Raw genomic sequence first — 20,800 nt, forward strand, 5'->3', positions numbered from 1 at the left:
ATACTTTACATGTAATATAAATAAATTCCTTGCTGTCTATTAACATACTGAGTTAAGAGCCAAACTCAATGTCCAAGTTTCTTATAACTAATCTTAAGATAATATGAGTTTGTTCTTTGACCATAACCATTTAGAGTGTAGTGATTGGTTCATATTTCAAAAGCACTTTAAAAGGAGTTTGCATATGGTGCTACCATACGGCAGCACAATTCCTTATTTGTATGTTGGGCTCTTATTCATCTCTGTGTTGCTAATACTTTCCATACATCCTGGCACATAGTAAGACTTACAAGATCCAGAATACAACGTTATTTTCTAGTTTAGTTCTATGAACACATAGGGGCTGAAAAGTCCCAATGTGAAGTGACAGTGGAAAAGATGATAAAAAGAAGAGCAACAATACTAGTCCAGAATAATAGTTGGATGATACATGAAGGACTTTATATACACCATTTAATTTTGTCCTTATAACAAAACCATGAAGGAGGTATCATTATTTTTAGAGATGAAAGAAATGAAGTACAGAGTCATGAAATAACTTACTCAAAATTAAATAATAAACAAAGTCCTGAGTTTGAAATCCTGGTGGAGTCCATGCTTTTAACCATTATTGCACTGTATTTTCTTGTCCAAATGGTTTTTGAATTAGTTATACCATGTCTACCTTCTGTTCATGCAATTAGGTGCTGCTACCTCCTTACTACAGCATGCAAGGCTTTCCCCAATCTGGTCCTATCCTTCCTTCCCAGATGCAACTGTTAGTTCCCTCCTCTATACCCTATTCTCAACCTAGAATAAATATGCTTAGGTTCCCTAAAATGCTCTTATCCCGTTGCTTTCCCTGTTTTCTCACCCTGGAATGCTGTCCTACCCTCTTCTGCCTATCAAAATCCTTTTTCTTCTTTATAATCAGTTAATTTTCCATATTTTCCTTGGAATATTCTCTATTTTTAGACTGGAATGATGTATTCCCTCTTTAGTATATGCAAAACTTTTGGTTTGACTTGGAGACACAAATTGCTTGCCTGCCTCTTATATTAAAATGTAAACTCCTTAAGGGCAAATGTTCTCTCTTATCTGTCCTGGTATACTTAATGCTCTACACATTGCTTGGTAGGCACAACTCAAAGTTTTGTGAATATATGAAAAAATACAGAAAAGAGAAGGCGAGAGGGAGAAAAAAGAGGGGAGGGAGAGGGAGAAAAAAGAGGGGAGGAATAGGGAGACAGGCAGAGAGAGAGAGAGATTATATATTACTCAATTTGGTGGGCTCGTGTAAGATCACTGGTGCTTAATTAACTCAAACTTGTGCTTACTTTGAAATTAAAATCCATTTAAAGTTCTATACATGTTTTCAAAACACGTTTTGTATTCAATAATATCTCCCCAGTATCTATCCTTATGCCTGGGAGAAATTACACAAACTAATATAATAGCATTTTACCTTCATAAACATTTATGAGCTGCAATATTAGGCAATCACACCAAGTGCTTACAGAAGTAAAATCTATTTATTCTGGACATCATTTAGAACATCCTGAACATACTGTCTGATACACAAAACAACCCTGAAAAGCCCTTCCATTAAAAACACGTTTGAGAAATGCCAATAATTTTATGATCATTTCTCTTTCAAGACAGACACACAGAAAGAAGGGAAAAAAGTCCTCCGAACTAGACAATAAATTATATCTTCAAAACATCCCTCTATAAGATCCCCACCCCCAGACCAGTGCAGATTTGCAGGGAAGGCTCTGTGCCCCTTTAGTGTGAGTACCATCTCAAGTGTGAGGTAATCCCATTATATTCATCACAATTAGCCTGTGTCCTGAGCCTCCTGCTGACAAAAGGCTACCCATTTTGCTCCTAATTAAGAGCACAAAATTCTTCCCAAACTACCTTCATTATTACACACTGCGTGCTTGGCTCTATCAGGCAATACCTTCACATTCTGGAAGAATCAACTACATCTTTTCAAATTGGAGATAACCACACCAGTGTTAATTATGTCAATTAAAACCTTTTCCTACACTCAGCAGATGAAACCCATTTCACTAGAACAACACTGGGGCTACAGGAAAGAGAAACCTTCGTTACAATGAAAGGTAATTAGAGAGATCATGTTTGCCTTAAAAACAAACACACAGAATAAACAGAAACAGGAGAAAAATCTTGTTCAACCAAAAGAAAATTATCACGTAAACCTTCTTAGTAAAGTATACGGTTACTTTAAAAATAAAAAATCTGAAATGGTGAAACAAGTAAAACTCAGCCAGGTTCTCCTTTGACCATAATATAGCGAAAACGGAGGAAATATGCAAGACTGCAAGAGCCGCACTTTATGTTAGACAGCAATCTGCTTAGATAACCAACTCTGTGAAGAGACAAGTCCCTTTCTTCCCCCACTCTGAATGGAAAACAGTGGAATTTGAAATACGATATTCCTAAGGATATTTACTGCATTAACAGTCACTGAGAACCATAGGTCACTTTTACTCACTCTGACCCTAGTAGAAAACAGCTGGTTCACTTTATTTCACCCAACACCCACCAGCATCATCAAATGCCTAAGGCATTGTGTTATTCAAGCAAAATTTCAGGAGGAAAAAATGTATCACGAGGGTGCTTCCAATCAATCAGGCCTTTAGAATGAGATTTAATTTGCCGCTAGTATTTCACTGCCTCAGCACAGTGACCAATGCTTGTTTTCTGATACTCATCCGTAGAAACCTAATCCTCAATGCAGTGGTATTAGGAGGTGGAGCTCTTGAAGTCCTTAGGGTGGAGCCTCATGAATGGGATTGGTACTCTTATAAGTTAGTTCCCAGAACACTCCCTTCCCCTTCAACCTTGTAAGGTTATAGTGAGAAGACAGCTGTCTATGAACCAGGAAGTGAGCTCTCACCAGATATGGAATCTGCTTGTACCTTGATCTCAGACTTTCCAGTTTCTAGAATTGTGAAGAAATAAATATTGTTGAAGCTACCCAGTTTATGGTATTTTGTTACAGCAGCCCAAACTGATTAAGACAGGCTTTTATGGTATATTTATGTCTGCAATTGTCAAAACAGGATCCCAGAGCAGCAGCGGGGCCAGTAAACTTGTTAAGAATGCAAATTCTTCCCCATTGCAGACCTTCTGAATTTGAAACTCTCTGGGTAGAGTGCAACAACGTGTGTTTTATCAAGACTTCCAGGTGATTTCCATGCACACCAAAGTTTGAGAATACTGTAAACGTCTCCTAAAGCGTCTCCTTGTCTGTACTCTTGCTCATTTCTAATACACTCTCCACATTCTGCTACCAGATAAGTTTTTCTAAAATCTGAATCTGATCTTATCAACCTCTCTCTCACCTTAAAACCCATCAGTGACACTGTTATTCCATCCTCCATCAAATAATTCGTACTATTTAGATAACAAACCAAACCTTTTACCATCTGGCCCCAGCTGACCTAAGCAAAGTCACATCTTCCCATTCCCTTGTGTACCTGCTCTGCTCAGGCCAAGATGAATTTCCTGCAGCTTCATGAAAAAGCCATGCTCTTTGAGGAATCTGTGCTTTGCTCTTTTTCTCTGCTCGGAATGAATCCCTCACCGCATCTGCCTGTCAAACTTCTTATGTTAAGTATTTTCGAGCATCATCCCCTCTCCGAGGCCTCCTGTGGCTCCACTCCTTTCTGTCTACTTCTCCTGTTGTGCCTACAAATTGTGTTGAGTCTAGAGACCTCTATAACGCACAACTTTGAAAAATACACTTGAATTGTCATGCTATATGGTCGTCCACTCAAACATATCTCTCCCTCACTAGGCGCTTGAACTCTTCAGAGTTGAGGAAGGTACTTGGGCAAATTATGTCTCTTTTATTTTTAGATACTTAAACGAGAATACATTATACATCTATCATTCATTCTAATTACTACTTATTATAGTGAATGAATAAATGAATTGACTCTGGAGCACTTACTGTATGCAGCACTGTTATGCTCGTGATTTACCTCTAGTATCCCTATTTTACAGATTAGAAAAAGAACAACAGCAACAAAACTGAGCCTCAGAGATCTTAATTATGATGTTTTAATAGCCTACCGCAGTTCTGGGCACATTGGTCATGCTCTTTAAAATTTATTTGATTGTAAGCTATAGCAATGATGTCAATCCTCTTGAAAAATTTTCTGTCTGAATAAGGGTATGAAGTTGACCATAAAGTCTCTCTCCTTAATGCATATTTAATTCTGGTTTAGATTTGCCAATCAACATTTATAAAGACAGTTGGAAACTAACTTTTTATCTTTATAACTCATTACGCACATTCAATTTTCCCAATTTTATTCATGATTTGGCACAGCTAAATCATTACAGCAGTTATCATAGTTAAAGTTGTTTTAGTTTAGACCCTCAAATTAATAAATACTAAGGAAGAATTTAATTAGCTGAAACCTAAATTGTCATTATTAATTTACTAGTTATATTACAATACCTTGTAAAACATTTATGTTTCAGTAAATGGAGTACCTACTTTCCAGTGACCACATGGCATAGCTAATTTAGTATACAACTAAATATTTAATTACTAATCTTAGTAAAGCTAAAGGTACTTAGTTGAAATTAAATTGTATTACTTGCAACAAAATGCTTAACATCATGACTCTAGACCTACCCAAAGTCACTTCTCCTGCTTTCTTGTTACCAAATCTTATCAAAGTAATAATGGAAGTTGAAAGATTTATAAGTATTTCTGAAACATTCTCAGAATAACTGTAAAGGGTAGATGGAACTATTGTAAATTAGTCAGCACATTTTATGGCAAGGTCAAATGGGGAAGGTCTGAACATTTTTTCATTAATGTTAATATTCAGAAGGGTACAGAGTTTTCATTTGGTATGACGAAAATTCTAGAAATGGATAGTGGTGATGGTTGTACAACATTGCAAATGTATTTAATGCCCATAATTCTTCACTTAAACATGATTAAAATGGCAAATTTTATATTATGTTTATATTTTATCACAATAAAAATAATACATTCAGGTTTGATAACTAAATGATATTTTGTCTCACTTAGTACACTAAGATATTTAATAGTTCGACTTAAATTCAACTGTGTCCATGTCATGCCTGGCACTTTTCTACTGTAACTGATGGGTTAAAAAATAAAATCCCAACCAACCTACTTTATCTTTTTATCATCTAAGATGGACTACTTCACAGACTTATGAAGTATTTACTCAATCAATAACGGAAATGTATAAAATCCCTAAACACATCATATTCATCACACTATGTTGCAATTGCTCCTTTATTGTTGTCTTCCTCATACACTGTTGAATGTTGAGTACTGAATAGGCCATGTTCACCATCACATCCCAGCTTCTCAGCATACTGTGAGGTAGCTCTTAAATGAATTCATTTATAGATTGTTTAGATTATCTTTTAATTACTCAAAGTTAGTGTCCAGTTTCTTAAAAAAAATAGTTCAGAAAGACATGTTCTTTGCTCAACCAGTGATTAAATTACATAAATTATAAATAGGTGTGACATGAAAACATACATAGGCAATACACATTCAAGAACATACAATGTTAATCATAAATGCAACAGTAAGCCATCTTCTGCTATTTGAATGTACTTACCTCCATTAAACATTAAACAGTCCACAAATGCAGAAAAACACATTGAAGTATCTATATAATTGAGCAACAAATAGTGATGCTGGACACTGACTTATTTTCAAAAGCAGAACTGGTGCTTTAGGAAGACAGAAGTCTATTATACTAATTAGAGGCCATTGCCCTACCTCCACAGATGATGCTCTCTTGGGTAGATATCAAAGCAGACACTCTTGAATAGATGCTTTTCAAGTTAATGACTCAACAATCAAATGACAGTAATCCTAGTATCTCTGGTAAGATCAACTGCTTAAATCAGAGTCACCTTCCAAAAGTACTGCTCAGTGACAGTGAAACTCAAGGTTGCTATATTAGGGCAGAAATGTGCTTGCCCATCCATGCTGATATTGTGGAGCATGTGATTACAAAGTTGTTCAAAATAGTCCTACTACAGGTCAAAATCAGAGGCAGTGAATGACATGAAAGAGTTGGCCAATTAGCTGAGAAGCTCCAAAGAATTGTATGCACCCCATAATGTCTTTCTGAATGACTTGTCACATTATATTCATTTAAAAAAAACTTAGGTAATACCTGTTATTCAAAAATATTTACTCAATTCTTATAATAGTGCCTATGAGACAGGCACTATTATTCTCATTTTATAGATGAGGAAGCACACGAGGTTTAAGTAACTTGCTCAAAGTTCCACAGCTAGTAAATGGCAGTGCTGGGATTTGAAACAAGGAAACCTGGATCTAGAAACCATGTTCTTAAACACTCTACTTTTATGTATCAATATATTTTAATACAAGTATTAAAAATAAGAACAGTTTCTTTAAGGCATTTTTTGGGGTGGGTAGAAGGACATTATGGACATTCACATGTGCTTCCTAAGAATGTAATCAAAGCACGTGTGTTTTATTCTAATCTTGGAGAACAGGGCTCAGTGAATGAATGATATACCAGGTGGTGTGCAATCAGGCACGATCACAGAGCTCAAGAATGTTAAGATTCAGCAAATAAGCAAAGAGGGTCTGGGCAAGACAGAATAAATAAGAGGGAAAAACTGGCATATTGTTTACACTGTTTAAGCAGTATAGAGTTTGCTAAGTGTTTGCCTTAATTGTGTATGCTTCTTTTTAGATTTTTCCAATCTATACCTAAACTTCCCTAGGATAGGGACCATAGCTGGATCATTTCTGTATCCATGCATCATTGTAAGTCCCAGCACAGTATTATTAATATTACTGTGCAAATAAGTATTTTTTAATACCAAGGGGCAAATGAGTATTTGTTGAATTGTTAATTGACTTCAAAGGCTGCAGATGATTTATTTACCTGAATTTTATTTTCCTGGGGTCAGTCTACAGTCAACCTGGAAAGATAGAGAAGATATGACTTTCAAATTGTTCAGGACAACTAGATAGGTGATTTTAAGAAACTGGAGAATGGAAAGCATTATTTAATCTGGATTGTATTGGAATTTGCTTTCTAAAAGGCATAGTGTAGCTGATAACTGCTAACAAGCATTATTCATCATACTACATTTTATCCTGCTTTTTTCAAAACACTCACTAAAGAAATGACTAATGCTAAAGGAAATTCTTACTTGTGTATTACAAAAGCCACTTTCACAAAGCCTTTTTAAATTCTACATATACATAAAGAAAAACATCAACTTTAATAAAATAATGGATATTTGAACTAAACATGATATTCAAAATGTTATACTTGGGAAGTTAACGGAATGCTATATGCTGAGATAACAAGAGACAAAATCATCCTACAACATCCCCTATCCTTCATAAATTAAATCTGAGAACATTAAAAACAGTCATAATAATGAAAAGGATTACTTATGGAAAGAAAACAGAAAAGAGAAAGTGGTTAGTGAAGATATTTGCCCCTGAAGATCTCAAAACTGTGCATCCTAGAGCAGAGGTAATAAAAATTGTTATTTCTAAGAAATAGATCCAAAGTGACTCCATTCAATTCACAGCAGGAACATTCAAAGTAGCAATTAATGCAACCACTGGTGTGGAATTGTTTTCCAAATGCCATCCTGTTGGGTGACTTTTTTGTTGTTGTTGTTGTTGTTTTTTTAATGGAAGCAGGGCACTGAAGACATGGTAAAGTCACATCAATTATATAACTGAAAATTTCATGAAAGATTATCAATACCACCACTCAAAAATATGAATATAACCAATAATACTTTTGGTTAAATGAAAGAGGAACTTAGCAGGTACTGTTTACCAAAGACATTAATGGTAGTGCTTGAAACCCCTCAATATTTGATCATGAGAAATAAATGTAGGGGCGTACATCTTAGTGGCGCATGAAGCCAATGAGGCCGAAGTTTGGAATTGCGAATATCTAGGTTCAAATCCCCAAAACTTGGCCATCAATGTTGGGGAGATATTGGACAAAAAAAATTCCCAAACCTCATATTACCTGGGGACTCAGCTTACTCATTTGAAAGGCATGAGAAGTTACTGTAGCATCACGGTTAAGAATTTGGACTCAGGTCCAGATAGCTTGGGTTGAAATCCTGGCATTAGGACAGGCTAACTGTGCATCTTTGGACATATTAATTGACCTTTCTTTGCCTCATCTGTAAAAATGTGGATATAATAGTACTTTGCATACAGGGCCATTGTGAATATTGCTAAATTAGAACACGTAAAATCATAGAGTAGTGACTGGCCCATAGTAAAGACACAATAAATGTTCATTAATGTTACTATTATTATCTACGAAAGGAAGGTCCTTTCTAGTTTTGAACTTCAATGTAACATTGCATGGGACTCTTTTCTCTTTTTTCCCAAGACTTGAAATAAAGCAACAAACATCAAGTGATACATTTATCAGCTGGAAGATAAGCATCTTGAGTCATTCAGCACATAAAACTTCCTTTCAAAGGAGAAGTGATATGTCTTAATTGGCACTCACGAAACAGGGAATCCCTTTCTTAAAAGTTGGGTGGTATATTTTGAAAGAGAGAATGTATGGGAAAGGCTGGGAGCAGGGGGACAATATTTTATAAGGAGGATCTAGAAAATTATTTAAAAGGAAATAAAAACCTAGAACTCTCTCAGAGTCATTATACTAACAATTCCAACTAGTTAAAGAAAGATGTTCTTCTTAGTCATTTTCTGCCTCTAGCCAAAGACAGAGATATAATTACACACCTCCTCATTTTATAAAACCAGGGTGACAGAGAAAGTTCATTCTGAAGCCCAGGGGGATAGTAGAGTAAGAGGCATCATTGGTGAAGAGGTAAAGCAGAACTATTTTTCATTCTTTCTAGAACTAGGCAGAATATTTAAATGAATGGTAGGAAGAAAGGAAAAAAGGAATGAAGGAAGGAAAGAAGAGAGGGAGGGAGGAAAGAAAGGAGGTAGGGAAGAAAAAGTTTTTACAATAGGTAGATTCTTCACATGCAGTTTTAATTGAATCAAAAACCCATGAAAAGGTGGTTATCACCATTTTTAATACATGAGAGCACTAATAATCAAAGAGGTGCAGTCATTTGCTCAAGGTCACCCAACCAGTCTTGAAGCCAGGTCTACAGTCTTTCACTGCCTTACTGTTCTTGAGTGGTGTGCCAATAAGAGGATTCACAAAATGGGTAAAGGACAGAAGTCAACGAAGATGACAAAGAACTTTTACAGGAATCTTGGGGAAAAAAATATATAGGAAAGTCAGTCCTATGCCAGGATAATGTCCAAATAGGAAAGGAACAAGAAAAAGACTTATTTTTCTCAATCTTCTTAAACTTTCCCAAGCACTATCCCTCCTTCAACTCCCCTAACCCCAATATACTTTTTTTCCTTTCCACAGAAAATACATTTTTACCCCTCCCATGCTAGGGAATCACCAAAATGTCTGTCAAATCACATAGATCTGCACTGCTAACAAGCACAGGAATACCACGGACCTCAATACCTCTAACAGTACTTGTTTTGTCATTTCTTGCTGCAAACCCTGGTGAAAAGTTACCAGCCCTTCTGATGGTAGAAACTTTCTCCAAGACTAGCTTGTGAGGAACAGTGGATGGTATGATAGGGAAAATCAATCAATTGTTTGTAAATCAGTGTGACCTAATGTAACAAGTAGGTGTGGAAGAGAAGAAAAGTATTTTGTGAGTTAAATGTATTTTTTGTTTTATCAAGTTTGTTGGGTGAATAGTTTGCATTCATTTTGCCTCCTCTGTAGGTTAGACAACTATAAAGACAACCAAAGCTATCCTCCAAAAGCATTTCATTCATTCCCCTTACCCTCTACTTCTCCTTTTTAAAAAATATATTACCATTTTAAATAACCTCTCATAGCTCCTTCAAAAGATTGAGTGGTGTTAACTCTGCTGAATCCATGTGTTTATCAGAACTTACATATTTTGAATAAAAAAGAACACTATTTCTACCCGGTGTTGATAGGCTGGCCTTGGGCACTAAAAACCACTCCTTATTAGACATCATCATATATATCTACAATGGTGGGAGGTGGTATAACAAGCCCTTAGCTTGGGCTGCCATAACAAAATACCAGATATTAGGTGGCTTAAACAAAAGAAATTCATTTTATCACAGTTCTGGAGACTGGGAAGTATAAGATCAAGGTTCTATCAGGGTATGGTTTCCAGTGAGCTCTCTTTCCCTGGTTTGCAGACAGCTGTCTTTTCTGTGTGTCCTCACACAGTGGAGACAAAGATGAAGAAATCTGTCTCTTCCGTTTCTTACAATGCCACCAAGCCTATCAGATTAAGACCCCACCATTATGGCCTCATTTAACCTTAATTACCACCTAGAAGTCCTATCTCCAAATACAGTCACACTGAGGACAAGAGCTTCAACATATGAATTTGGGGAGGTCACAATTCAGTCTGTAGCAGATGGGATGGAGATTCTCTAAATAACTGGAATTTTAGGATTGAGAGTGTTCAAACAATAAACATTTCATCCTCAACTATAAGCTTGTAATGATGTGGCATGTGGGATAAGGCAGCTGGAAAATTTTAGTTTGATGTCATTGTTGGTGGCTGAAGAAGACTCTGGCTTTATGCTAGTTACTGTTTGTTTTACTTCAGTGTTAGTGGCACGGAGGGTGAGAAAGGAAGAGAACCAAAGCCTCAAACGCAATGCTATAAAATGCCTCATAATTCCTCTTTCTGCAAAGAAAAAAGGCATTTGAAAAAGAAGAGCCCCTGAGCATTTTTCATCTTGCTCTCACTTTGAAGGTGGACAGAGTCTCCATTATATTCTTCTTACTAATGGTCAAGGAAGTTCCTGACCTTTTGTGTATAGTCATTTGGCATAAATGTTCTGTTTCATCTAGTGCTAGGCATTTTGCTAGGTGCTGAGAATACAAAGACAAATGAGTACAAATCTTTCCCTTTAAGGATTCTGCAGTCTTATAGAAAATCAGAATTAGAATAAAAAAATGTTTGAGTTGGGAGGAATCTGCTTGCAGATGAACTCAGGCCCATGAAAGCTTGGACACTTAACCAAGGTGGCACAGGTTGTGGGGCAGAGCCAGTTAACACCCAGGCCTACTGACCTCTAATCTGGTCTTAATTCCTATACTTAATACAGCTGAGAGTGTCCCATCCAAGTGAATCATCCAACCAGGGTTCATTTAGGACCTTATAGATGCTAGGTGTCCAGACCAAATAGGACAGAATTTATAATGGTTTAATAATTAAAGATTTAATAAGATATTTGAGGAAATAAGACTACCTCAGATATAAGCAAATACTACGAGGCATTTTTTAAAGCGGGATGGCTTCTCTAATAGCCTAATTCCTGCAAAACACGTGCAAATAAAACATGCAGATTATCTGATTATCAAATTTATCTTTACAATGATAATCATGCTTAAATTAATCTTGCTGTGTTGGAGAATGTCTCCTTTCATCTTCATTTTCCAACGTAATATCACTCAACAATATCAGAGGAATATCATTCTAAAGTTATATTAAGAAAAAAATGCAATTAAAGTTTTGTAAACTAGACTGAAACAAGGCTATCTGGATACCTGGTTTCTGAAGGACCATAACTGAGAAGTCAGGTCTCATTTCCAGCTTATCTCTTCTCCATATCAGAGGTCCATCCAACTCAAGGTAGGTTTAAAGAAGAACATAAAATATGAGTTGGGGCTAGGGTCACAGGCTGTAGATTCAGTAAACCTGTTCCTGAATGCTGGCTCCACCACTTGTGACCTATGGCAAAATCCCATAACATCTTATACCTTAGTTCATCTATGAAATGCAGCTAATAGCCAGGCACAGTGGTTCACACCTGTAATCCCAGTACTTTGGGAGTCCAAGGCAGGTAGATCACAAGGTCAGGAGATCGAGACCATCCTGGCCAACATGGTGAAACCCCATCTCTACTAAAAATACAAAAAAATTAGCTGAGCTTGGTGGCGGGTGCCTGTAATCCCAGCTACTCAGGAGGCTGAGGCAGGAGAATTGCTTGAACCAGGGAGTCAGAGGTTGTAGTGAGCCGAGATCGTGCCACTTCACTCCAGCCTGGCAACAGAGGGAGACTCCATCTCAAAAAAAAAAAGAAAAGAAAAAAAAAAAAGAGAAGGAAATGCAGCCAATAAGAGTACCTCAGAAGGCTGTAGTAAGAATTAAATGAGATGGTATGTGTAAAATACATGTAATAATGCTCGAGTAAACTGTTTAATAGTCATTCCTACAACTAGCCACAATTTTACAGTGGTTTTGTGACCAACTATCTTGCCCTCCAGCCTACTCCTGCCTTCCTTCACTTTGGCCATTTCTCTGATCCTGCCCTTTGTCTACTTTCCCTGACCTTATAACGGTTGTGCTTTTTGCTCTGCCAGGGTGGGCAGCAGTTCTGGGACCTCAGAACAGGTGCTACTGTCCATTTTGCTGCTTGATTCACCTTCCAGGTGACAGAGGACAACTGCAGCAGGGCTGCGTTCAGCATGGACAAACACCTGTCCTCTCTGTCACCACAGCTAGGCAGACACTGGCGCTGAGTCATGCTGCTGCTCACAACTGAGGAGCTTTGAGAGACTCACAAGCCTCTAAGAAAGGGATCTAAGAGGACAATCTGTTCATCCTTCTCTCCAGGTCAGACCACTCTTCAATCTACTATGAGGCAAAAATAGAAATAAAATGATCACTGAGGACTGGTGAATCTTCAATATCAGGACACTTCTTATGCCTGAGATAAATTTCAGATTTTGCATTTAATTTTTAAAATTTATTTTTCACAGGAAAAATAAACTTAGTATCTAACTCATCATAAACCTACATGATTTTATAAATATAGTATAATATGTATTACACATAACATATATATACACACACAATATATAGTGTACGCAAACATACAGAAGCAGAGTATTATCTACCAGTGAGGAGATCAAGGTCTAGAATCATACAGGGTGTCTAATCATAGTCACCTACTGGTGATATGTTTTCTGTCTAAAAACTAGTAGTAATAATCTCACTGGGTCTTTATATTCACAGTTCTCAGCTCATAGAACAAATTCAATAAATATTAACCATTGTTGTTTAGACATATAAATATATAGTGGGAGTCTGGAAGGCTTCTTAAGTTTTCTCTCCTGCAATCTAAATGGTTCCAGTTTGATTATATCTTTTAATTCATTTCATAACGTTAATTTTCATTTTTTTCCTTTATCATTTACCTTCCTAAATTCAGAATAGGACACATAATATTTGTTGAGTCTGACTGGCACAAGTCAAAATATATGATATATCTCAGTGTTCCATATAATACTTCTGTATGAAAACTATTATTAATATTACCAGATAAATAAAAATAATCTGATAGCAAGTATAATATTTTAAACACTTTATTTATATTAACTCATTTTATCCTCAAAGTAAATCATTCATTCTTCACCATTATGTCATATATTATTAATTCTAAGAATAAATATTTTTCACATTTTAACACCTGTGAAATCAAGATGCATCTTGCAATTCATGATGTGTTATGGTTTCATTGGCAATCTTTTTTTTAGTAATAGATGAAATAATGATACATCTCAAAATTGATGACAACCTCAAATCAATTAAATATCATATGAAAGACAACTATGTGTCAAGCATTCTTTTAGACCCTAGAAATATGTTGAATAAGATTGAGAAATCATTCATTTCAAATCTACTGAGGATTGTAGAAAAATGAAGATAATTACAACAAATGCACAAGTTGCTGTGGGAGCTGATGATAGATCCATCCTGGGCTTGTAGAGGCCAAGAAAAGTTTCCTAGTGATGGTGATGTCACCTAAGGCTAGAGTGGAATAAGTGATGGATACAGCCAGGCTGTGATTAGCTGGTTAGCCAAACAGATTAAGCAAAATCCTGGAAGCTAGAGAGAGCATGGGCCATTTAGGGATTTGAAAGTAGTTCAGAATTCTGGATTTAAAGTGCTGATAGAAGAAGTACAAGGTATGATGACAGAGAGGAAAGCAGAGGCCATATCATGATGGGTTTTGTAGATTATATTAATGGTTTGAACACTATCTTGAGGACATTGGAGATCTACTGAAGCATAAATGTTACTTCTATTTGACAGATGAGAAAACTGAGGCCAGAGAAACCAAGTGACTGACTTCAGGCTGGATAGCAAAGAGCAAGGCTAATTTAATCCCCTCCCTCTAAATCCTTGCCTGAAACCTGGTGCCCTTTATATTCTACTAAGATCACCAGGACATAATTCTCTTTCCTTGGTCCTACTGCCAGCAAATGTATTACTAGTTTATCCTTCATTTTAGTTTTTGTTGAATTAATGTGTTTGGTTTAGACAAGGGGGAGAGTAGAACTAGTGTGCTGGTTTTTAAAAAGTTTTCCAAGGTGGGCCAGGCATGGGGGCTCACACCTATAATCCCAGCACTATGGGAGGCTGAGATGGATTGCTTGAGTCCAGGAGTTCGAGACCAGCCTGGGCAACATGGTGAAAGCCCATCTCTACTAAAAACGCAAAAAATTAGTCAGCTGTGGTGGCACATGCCTGCAGTCCCAGCTACTCGGGAAGCTGAGACACAAGAATTGCTTGAACCCAAGAGGCAGAGGTTTCAGTGAGCTGAGATCACATCACTGTACTCTAGTCTGGGCCACAGAGTGAGGCCCTGTCAAAAAAATTCAAAAAAAGTTTTCCAAGGTGAGTATGGCCTAATGTCAGGATATGTGGGCTCGGTTACATCACTCATAGGTTATAAACTGCCAAGCTCAACTACAGGTGTGTCTGTTAGATTATGAATATTGATACTAGTCTTTCCTAAATGCATCATGAAAGTACTTTTCATAATGTGCACTAAAAAGATAAATATAAAAATTAAAACAAAACAAATGAAATAAGCAATATATTGCTGACGGGGAAGTGAAGGTTCACAAGTTTTGGTATTTTAATACTCTTGTATATTACTACGTAACCAGAAATTGCACTTTCGATTTATCTTAAAGATTCTTCAACTGGCCTTTTAGAGTAAGACAATCTGGAGATTGCCTAATTAAGAGATTTAAGTTGAAACGTGACAACAGGCATACAAGTAAGATACTAACTTCTGAATTACTTACACAGGGTCAAAACAAAGAAGAAAGGAATAATTATTTGAATGGAGGTATTCTATCCCAGCCAGGCAATCTGGATTTCACATTATCACTTTTAAAATAATTTTATTCAGAGAATTTGTTGGTACAAATGAACTTTTAAATGAAAGAATAACAAAGAATCTCTTATGTAGCTTATTTAGAAAAATGTCAATGTGAATCACCTAACATCTTTGACTTTTTTCAAAAAGAGAGCACATGTACAATTGCCAAGCATTTAGGTCCTTTTTGATTAAAGACATTTTTGGATTCTATAGGAATAAGCAATGAGTACAAATGCCAACGTTAAGGTTATAATGATATGACAATTAAAAGCTATTCAAATAGAATAATAGGTGTCCCAGCATGGTGGCTCATGCCTGTAATCCCAGCACTTTGGGAGGCCAAGGTGGGCAGATCACTTGAGCTCAGGAGTTCGAGACCACTTTGGGGAACATGGGGAAACCTCATCTCTACAAAAAAATACAAAAATTAGCCGGGCATATTGACACACACATGTGTTCCCAGCTACTCGGAAGGCTGTGGTGGGAGGATCACCTGAGTCTGGAGAGGTTGAGACTGCAGTTTAAGCAGTGATTGTGCCACTGTACTCCAGTCTGAGCTACAGTGAGACTCCATCTCAAAAAAAAAAAAAAAAAAAGAATAATAGGTGACAAAACAAGTTTGCTACAGTTAACCAATGATAGAGGACAAAGAATGTAAAATCTTTAACAACATGAAAGAAAACTGTTTATTCAATATAGTTTATGTATAGTCTTATCTGAAATAAAGAGGTTGAGTTACACAATCAGTAACTTTGATTCTGTAAACATTATCACTTTGAAATTCTAATATAAAAGAGAGGGACAAGATAAGAAAAGATGAGTAACCTTATTCAGACAAGACAGATTAGTGGATCTAGAAGAATGATGAGTGGAAGGAAGAAAGCGCTAGAGACACAAGGAGTCAGTTTTGGAATACCTTGGGCTGACTTGGTGCAAATCCCAACACTGAGACTTACCACTAATCCTGTGACCTTGGGCTAGCTACTCTTCTCTCTAGGATTCAGGAAAAATAATTTCTATTTAATAGGGCTGTTGTGATAATTAGATTAAATTTTATGTATAAAGAAGTTAATGTATAAGCTGTATGGAGATTACTATCATTAATATTATTATTGTTGTGAGCATTATGATGGTCATTTTGTGATGCTACTGAGTTCTAGTGACATTAGCTGAGGCAAAACAGTGGACAAGACAACTAGTAATAAGTCACACTGAGTGTTTAGGATGGCATTTAGTCTTGCATGTTCCTAATTATTAAGAGCTTTTCAATTAACCCCAACCTTGAGGAAAATACTTTTCAGTGTTAAAATAGAAGTGAAGGGCTATGGTGAGTTCAGGTTGTTTTATTAGAGTGTGAAGAAATAAACTGTCACCTACTGAAAAAAAAAAAAAAGAAAGAAAGAAAAGCCCAAAATTTATAGAGGGTACTAAAAATCACAATCATTGTCCATTATAAAGATATATCTCCCCAAATGCTAAAATATGATCTTTCACAATTAAGTATACTGGTCATTTTGTAAACAAAATTCAATAATAATCTTATTTAATACATCTTCTTCCATTTGTTGATAAACCATGGCAACATATCGTTAGTAGCACTTTACATGCCCCACTGTTTTGCAACTATATGATCTCTGATGTTATAGGAATACATTATGTAAATTAATTCAGCTTGTTGTATTATTTGTTAACTGTCTTCTCAGCTAAAGTACATACTGAACCCTTAGAAAAAATTAATTTAAAATTATAGTTTTAAATAAGCTATGTTATAAAATTAGGTATACAAAATAAATGAACTATTTCCATTCACCAGGCATCGACTGAGTGCCTACATTTTTTGAGGCAACACACCTTTTAATTTATTTCAGGAACTCTGTGAATACAAATTCCATTAAAAAATACCAAGATGTTATTTCATGTTGCTTATCATGACCTAATGTTCAAAATTAACTCCTCCTAGCTCTCTTGCTAGCACAAAGGCAGTAGAGTTGATATTTCCTTTGGTCTTTGTCACTCAGAGAGCAAACCTTCAGTTCTCTAATGTAGATTTCCAGATGTAAATGTATCTTACTCTCTGAGTAAGGTAATTAAATAATTTGAACCCTTAAAATCAAACTTGGTTTCTTCTGGCTTGTTTTAAACATTAGCCATCACAGAAATGGATGGGACAGATTGAAAGCCCCTTACTAGCTTCTTAAGAAGCAGAAGCTCAGATTACTTTGTTGTATCAATGTCTTTTTAGGTTCTATACACTGAATTTTATAGAGCTGCTATTTCCTACATTTGGGTCCAGGCTTGAAATAAGTGCTTCTGGGAGATTCAGCTTTCTTTGCATACTAATTTGGCATAAGACATTATCTCCCAGTGGCTGTCAGAGCCATTTATGGTCTCTGACAGTTCTCTCATCCATACAACTTATAATTTTTATAGGAAGAAAGGACTTTTCTAAAACATTTGTTCCAATAAAAGACCCACTTACAAGTCTTTTTCCTGCAAAATAACTTGAAAGTCAAAACAAAACACAACCTCAAAAGCCAACTGTTCAATATATATGATACTAGTTGACACATAATAGTTAGGCTTGTAATCTTTTTATCTGGGCTATATAGAATGGAGAAGAGACCAATTCCAGCCCAATCCTCCCCTCCCTCATCCACCAAAAGTGTTATTAAATAACAAGTCAGTCACGTTCTAAAATTGTCAGATCTGGACATTCTAAGAGGCTCTAAAGTCAGAACCCCAGTGATATTTTCTCTTCTAAAGCTAAAAAAATTCTTATCTTGGTTCATCACTGGATTCTTGTTCATTTTATCATTTCCACTCTGAAGGAATGAATAGCAAGTTATAGTGAAGGCATCTTTCTAGGTGAGAGAAAACACTGTGCCACAGGCCAGGAGAGCCATCTCTGGGTCAATCTCATGAGTTTACATAAAGCAGTAAAGATACTGGGCTGAAGATCATATCCACAGAGGAATATGAAAAATCTGTTTCACAAGATTTTGTTACCTTTGGAAGTTTCCCCAATGCCTATCGCATTGGATATTGATTCCCTAAATATGACAGTTTGGACAGTGCCCCAGAAAGCACTGGAGAATTAGAGATGTAAGCTATCATCTTCTGTTATCTCCAAGCATGTAATATACCTTAGGACTTACAGGCCATTTTAATTTCTCAGGGAGATATAACTAATTAGGTAAGTCTACACAGAGATTCTCTGGAAATGACTGGTCATGCTGAATACAAGAAATGCAAATCTATTCTTTAAATGGCCACAACTAGCTGATTATAAATATAATTCTTGCTCATTGTGAACACTTCTGAAACGATGGCTTAGTGATAAGATACCAAGCACCCCTGTAGAGTCTGGTCAACGTTACTGAGAGTCCCAGATATATGTTCCTAGGACACACACTGTAACACATGTACTAGAGAAAGGCTCAGGTATTTATAACGCCCACTTCAGAACCAAAGATCACAATAATAAAAATAATGCAGTACAGCAACAAGTTTACTAGAGAGCTCTCTGAACAAGCATAAATTGCAGCTGCTCAATTGCTTTCATCCTATGTAATTTAAAGGAATCTTAAGTCTCTGTGAAGACACTGTATCAATTGATGATTTCACCATGCATTTTGAATAGCCAATGATCTTGCTTAACCCTTAATGCTCCCCTCCCAAGCAAGCTAGGCTCTAAGTGTTACCCCTTTTCATAGTGGCAAGGACCACATTCACAGTGAGAGGCAGGTTCTCACTCCAAGCAAATAAAGACTGCGTCTGCACTCAGACCAATGGTCCAGAGTAGGCAGTTGGCAAACCGGAAAGGTAATTTTCAACCCCACTCATTCCATACCTTCTCTGATTTCGCCTTCCTGGCATTGTGCACGAACCTGCGACCCAGCTTCTTAGCATACCAGATAGAGGCAAACATAGCGATGCCAATGGAAGGAATTCACAACGAAGCTGCCGCACAATCAACTTCCCACCTCGGCTCAGAGACGAACAGAATCAGGCTGGAGCTGTCACTTGCAGGCTGTTGCTTTCTCAGTTCCTCTCATGCTGGTTAGCTGAGGGAGAGGGTAGGAGGAGGGAGGGGTTGGGGGAGAAAAGGCAGTCCTGTTTGGCCAGTCTGCAGGTATATTTACATCCTGCCAGCAGGAGGTCCGGGTGAGGCAGGCGCTGCCTTTGTAGCCAGCTCACACGCATCCAGTTGGCTAAGTATTTGTCTGCAGTTCTTCGGCACCGGCACCGTCGCCACCAAACTCCATGTGTGTCAGGAGGAAGGGAAGCTGCAGTCAAGTCCGGAGGCAGCTCACCTCCCTCTCTAGGCTTGGGCAGTTACAATCCTCGCTTTGGCTTCCCTCTATCTTGACAGTACGTGCTGGCGGCAGTGGCCACATAAAGACAGATCCACATACAGCCTCGCAGGTAAATCAGCCAATACAGGAATTGCCAGGCATGGGGAAGAGAGCTGCCAGGCAAGGGGAGAGGCAGAACCACCATGAATCTGCCCCTGCAGGCACAAACAGGTGTCCCTGGAACCCAATCCCACTCATATCCTCCAAGAGGACTAAGAGGACTATCAGGGCTGTTAGGGTGACTGGAAACACAAGCATCCTTCTCTTTTCTCCTCCCCAGCTCCATTTGGTCCAAAGAATATCACTTCTCTGCCCACCAGCCAGCCTTATCCACAACTTACAAGGTAAACACTTTATTTCTTTAGAGAATGGCCTGGGACCAAGGGCAAAGTGAGCAGGATGAAGTCTCCTCCCAAATGCCTGAGTGAAGGTCCATAGTTTTAGAAGTCATTAGTTGTACCTGTAAAAGAACTGAGGCCTCTATTACAGGACGACTTTTTGACATAGTTACTGGAGGATGGACAGGGGTTCAAATCGAGTGTTAAACTAAAGAGAGCAAACTACTCTTTTTAAAAAAAATAAAAAATAAAAAAACCCAGGTTTTCTTGTAGTGACATCCAGTGTTCAGTGGATGACTGAAATATCACCTTTGGGGAGGTAGATTTATGGCAGCTTTTAAATCATGCTCCTTTGAAGAACTTTCACATTTGATTCTAACATTAACTACTTCCATTATCTTATTAGAGTTTAGACTATTATGTGAGGCACCTTTAAGATAAGGTCAATGCTAAGAGACAACTGTTTCTTCCAATGAGAGATAAGGTTTTAGCCCTTTGCCAGTCCTACCAGAGGACAAAAATAAACTGCTCATGATGGCAAAGAAAGCCTGCCTTCCAGTGGCACACAAACTAGACTCAATATAGTAAATGTTTTCCAGCTGATCTGACAGAAGTGCCCTATGAGCAATGAAGAATCAAAGAATGTCAACACACTTGCAGACACTTGGAAAAGAACTTCCTTCTCTTAACAAAGTCACTTGAGGTCTATCCCTTAAGAGAGTTTCATCTGTGGAATCAACAACAACAACAACAACAACAACAAAAGTATATTGTAAAGGACGTTGAATACCCTCATAGGCAATTGGAGGTAGAACAAGACAATGTAAGACAGGACA

At 37.2% G+C, this 20,800-nt stretch overlaps 1 protein-coding gene across 15 annotated transcripts in view; it reads right to left on the reverse strand.

The window, feature by feature from the left end:
• The window catches only part of DLG2 (discs large MAGUK scaffold protein 2), a 2,166,992-nt gene that overhangs the window by 961,770 nt on the left and 1,184,422 nt on the right, over positions 1-20,800 (reverse strand). The window contains exon 1 of one of the 15 annotated variants that reach the window (XM_034934130.3): positions 19,122-19,665. The exons of 13 other annotated variants lie outside the window; for them this stretch is intronic. In XM_034934130.3, the coding sequence (XP_034790021.1) occupies positions 19,122-19,199 (78 nt within the window). In that variant the 5' untranslated portion in view covers positions 19,200-19,665. Of the gene's footprint in view, positions 1-19,121; positions 19,666-20,800 lie in introns of those variants that run through there. One more of the 15 variants, XM_034934132.4, reaches the window with a different exon arrangement.

This window comes from Pan paniscus, chromosome 9 (assembly GCF_029289425.2).
Source record: "Pan paniscus chromosome 9, NHGRI_mPanPan1-v2.0_pri, whole genome shotgun sequence".
Taxonomy (NCBI): domain Eukaryota; kingdom Metazoa; phylum Chordata; class Mammalia; order Primates; family Hominidae; genus Pan; species Pan paniscus.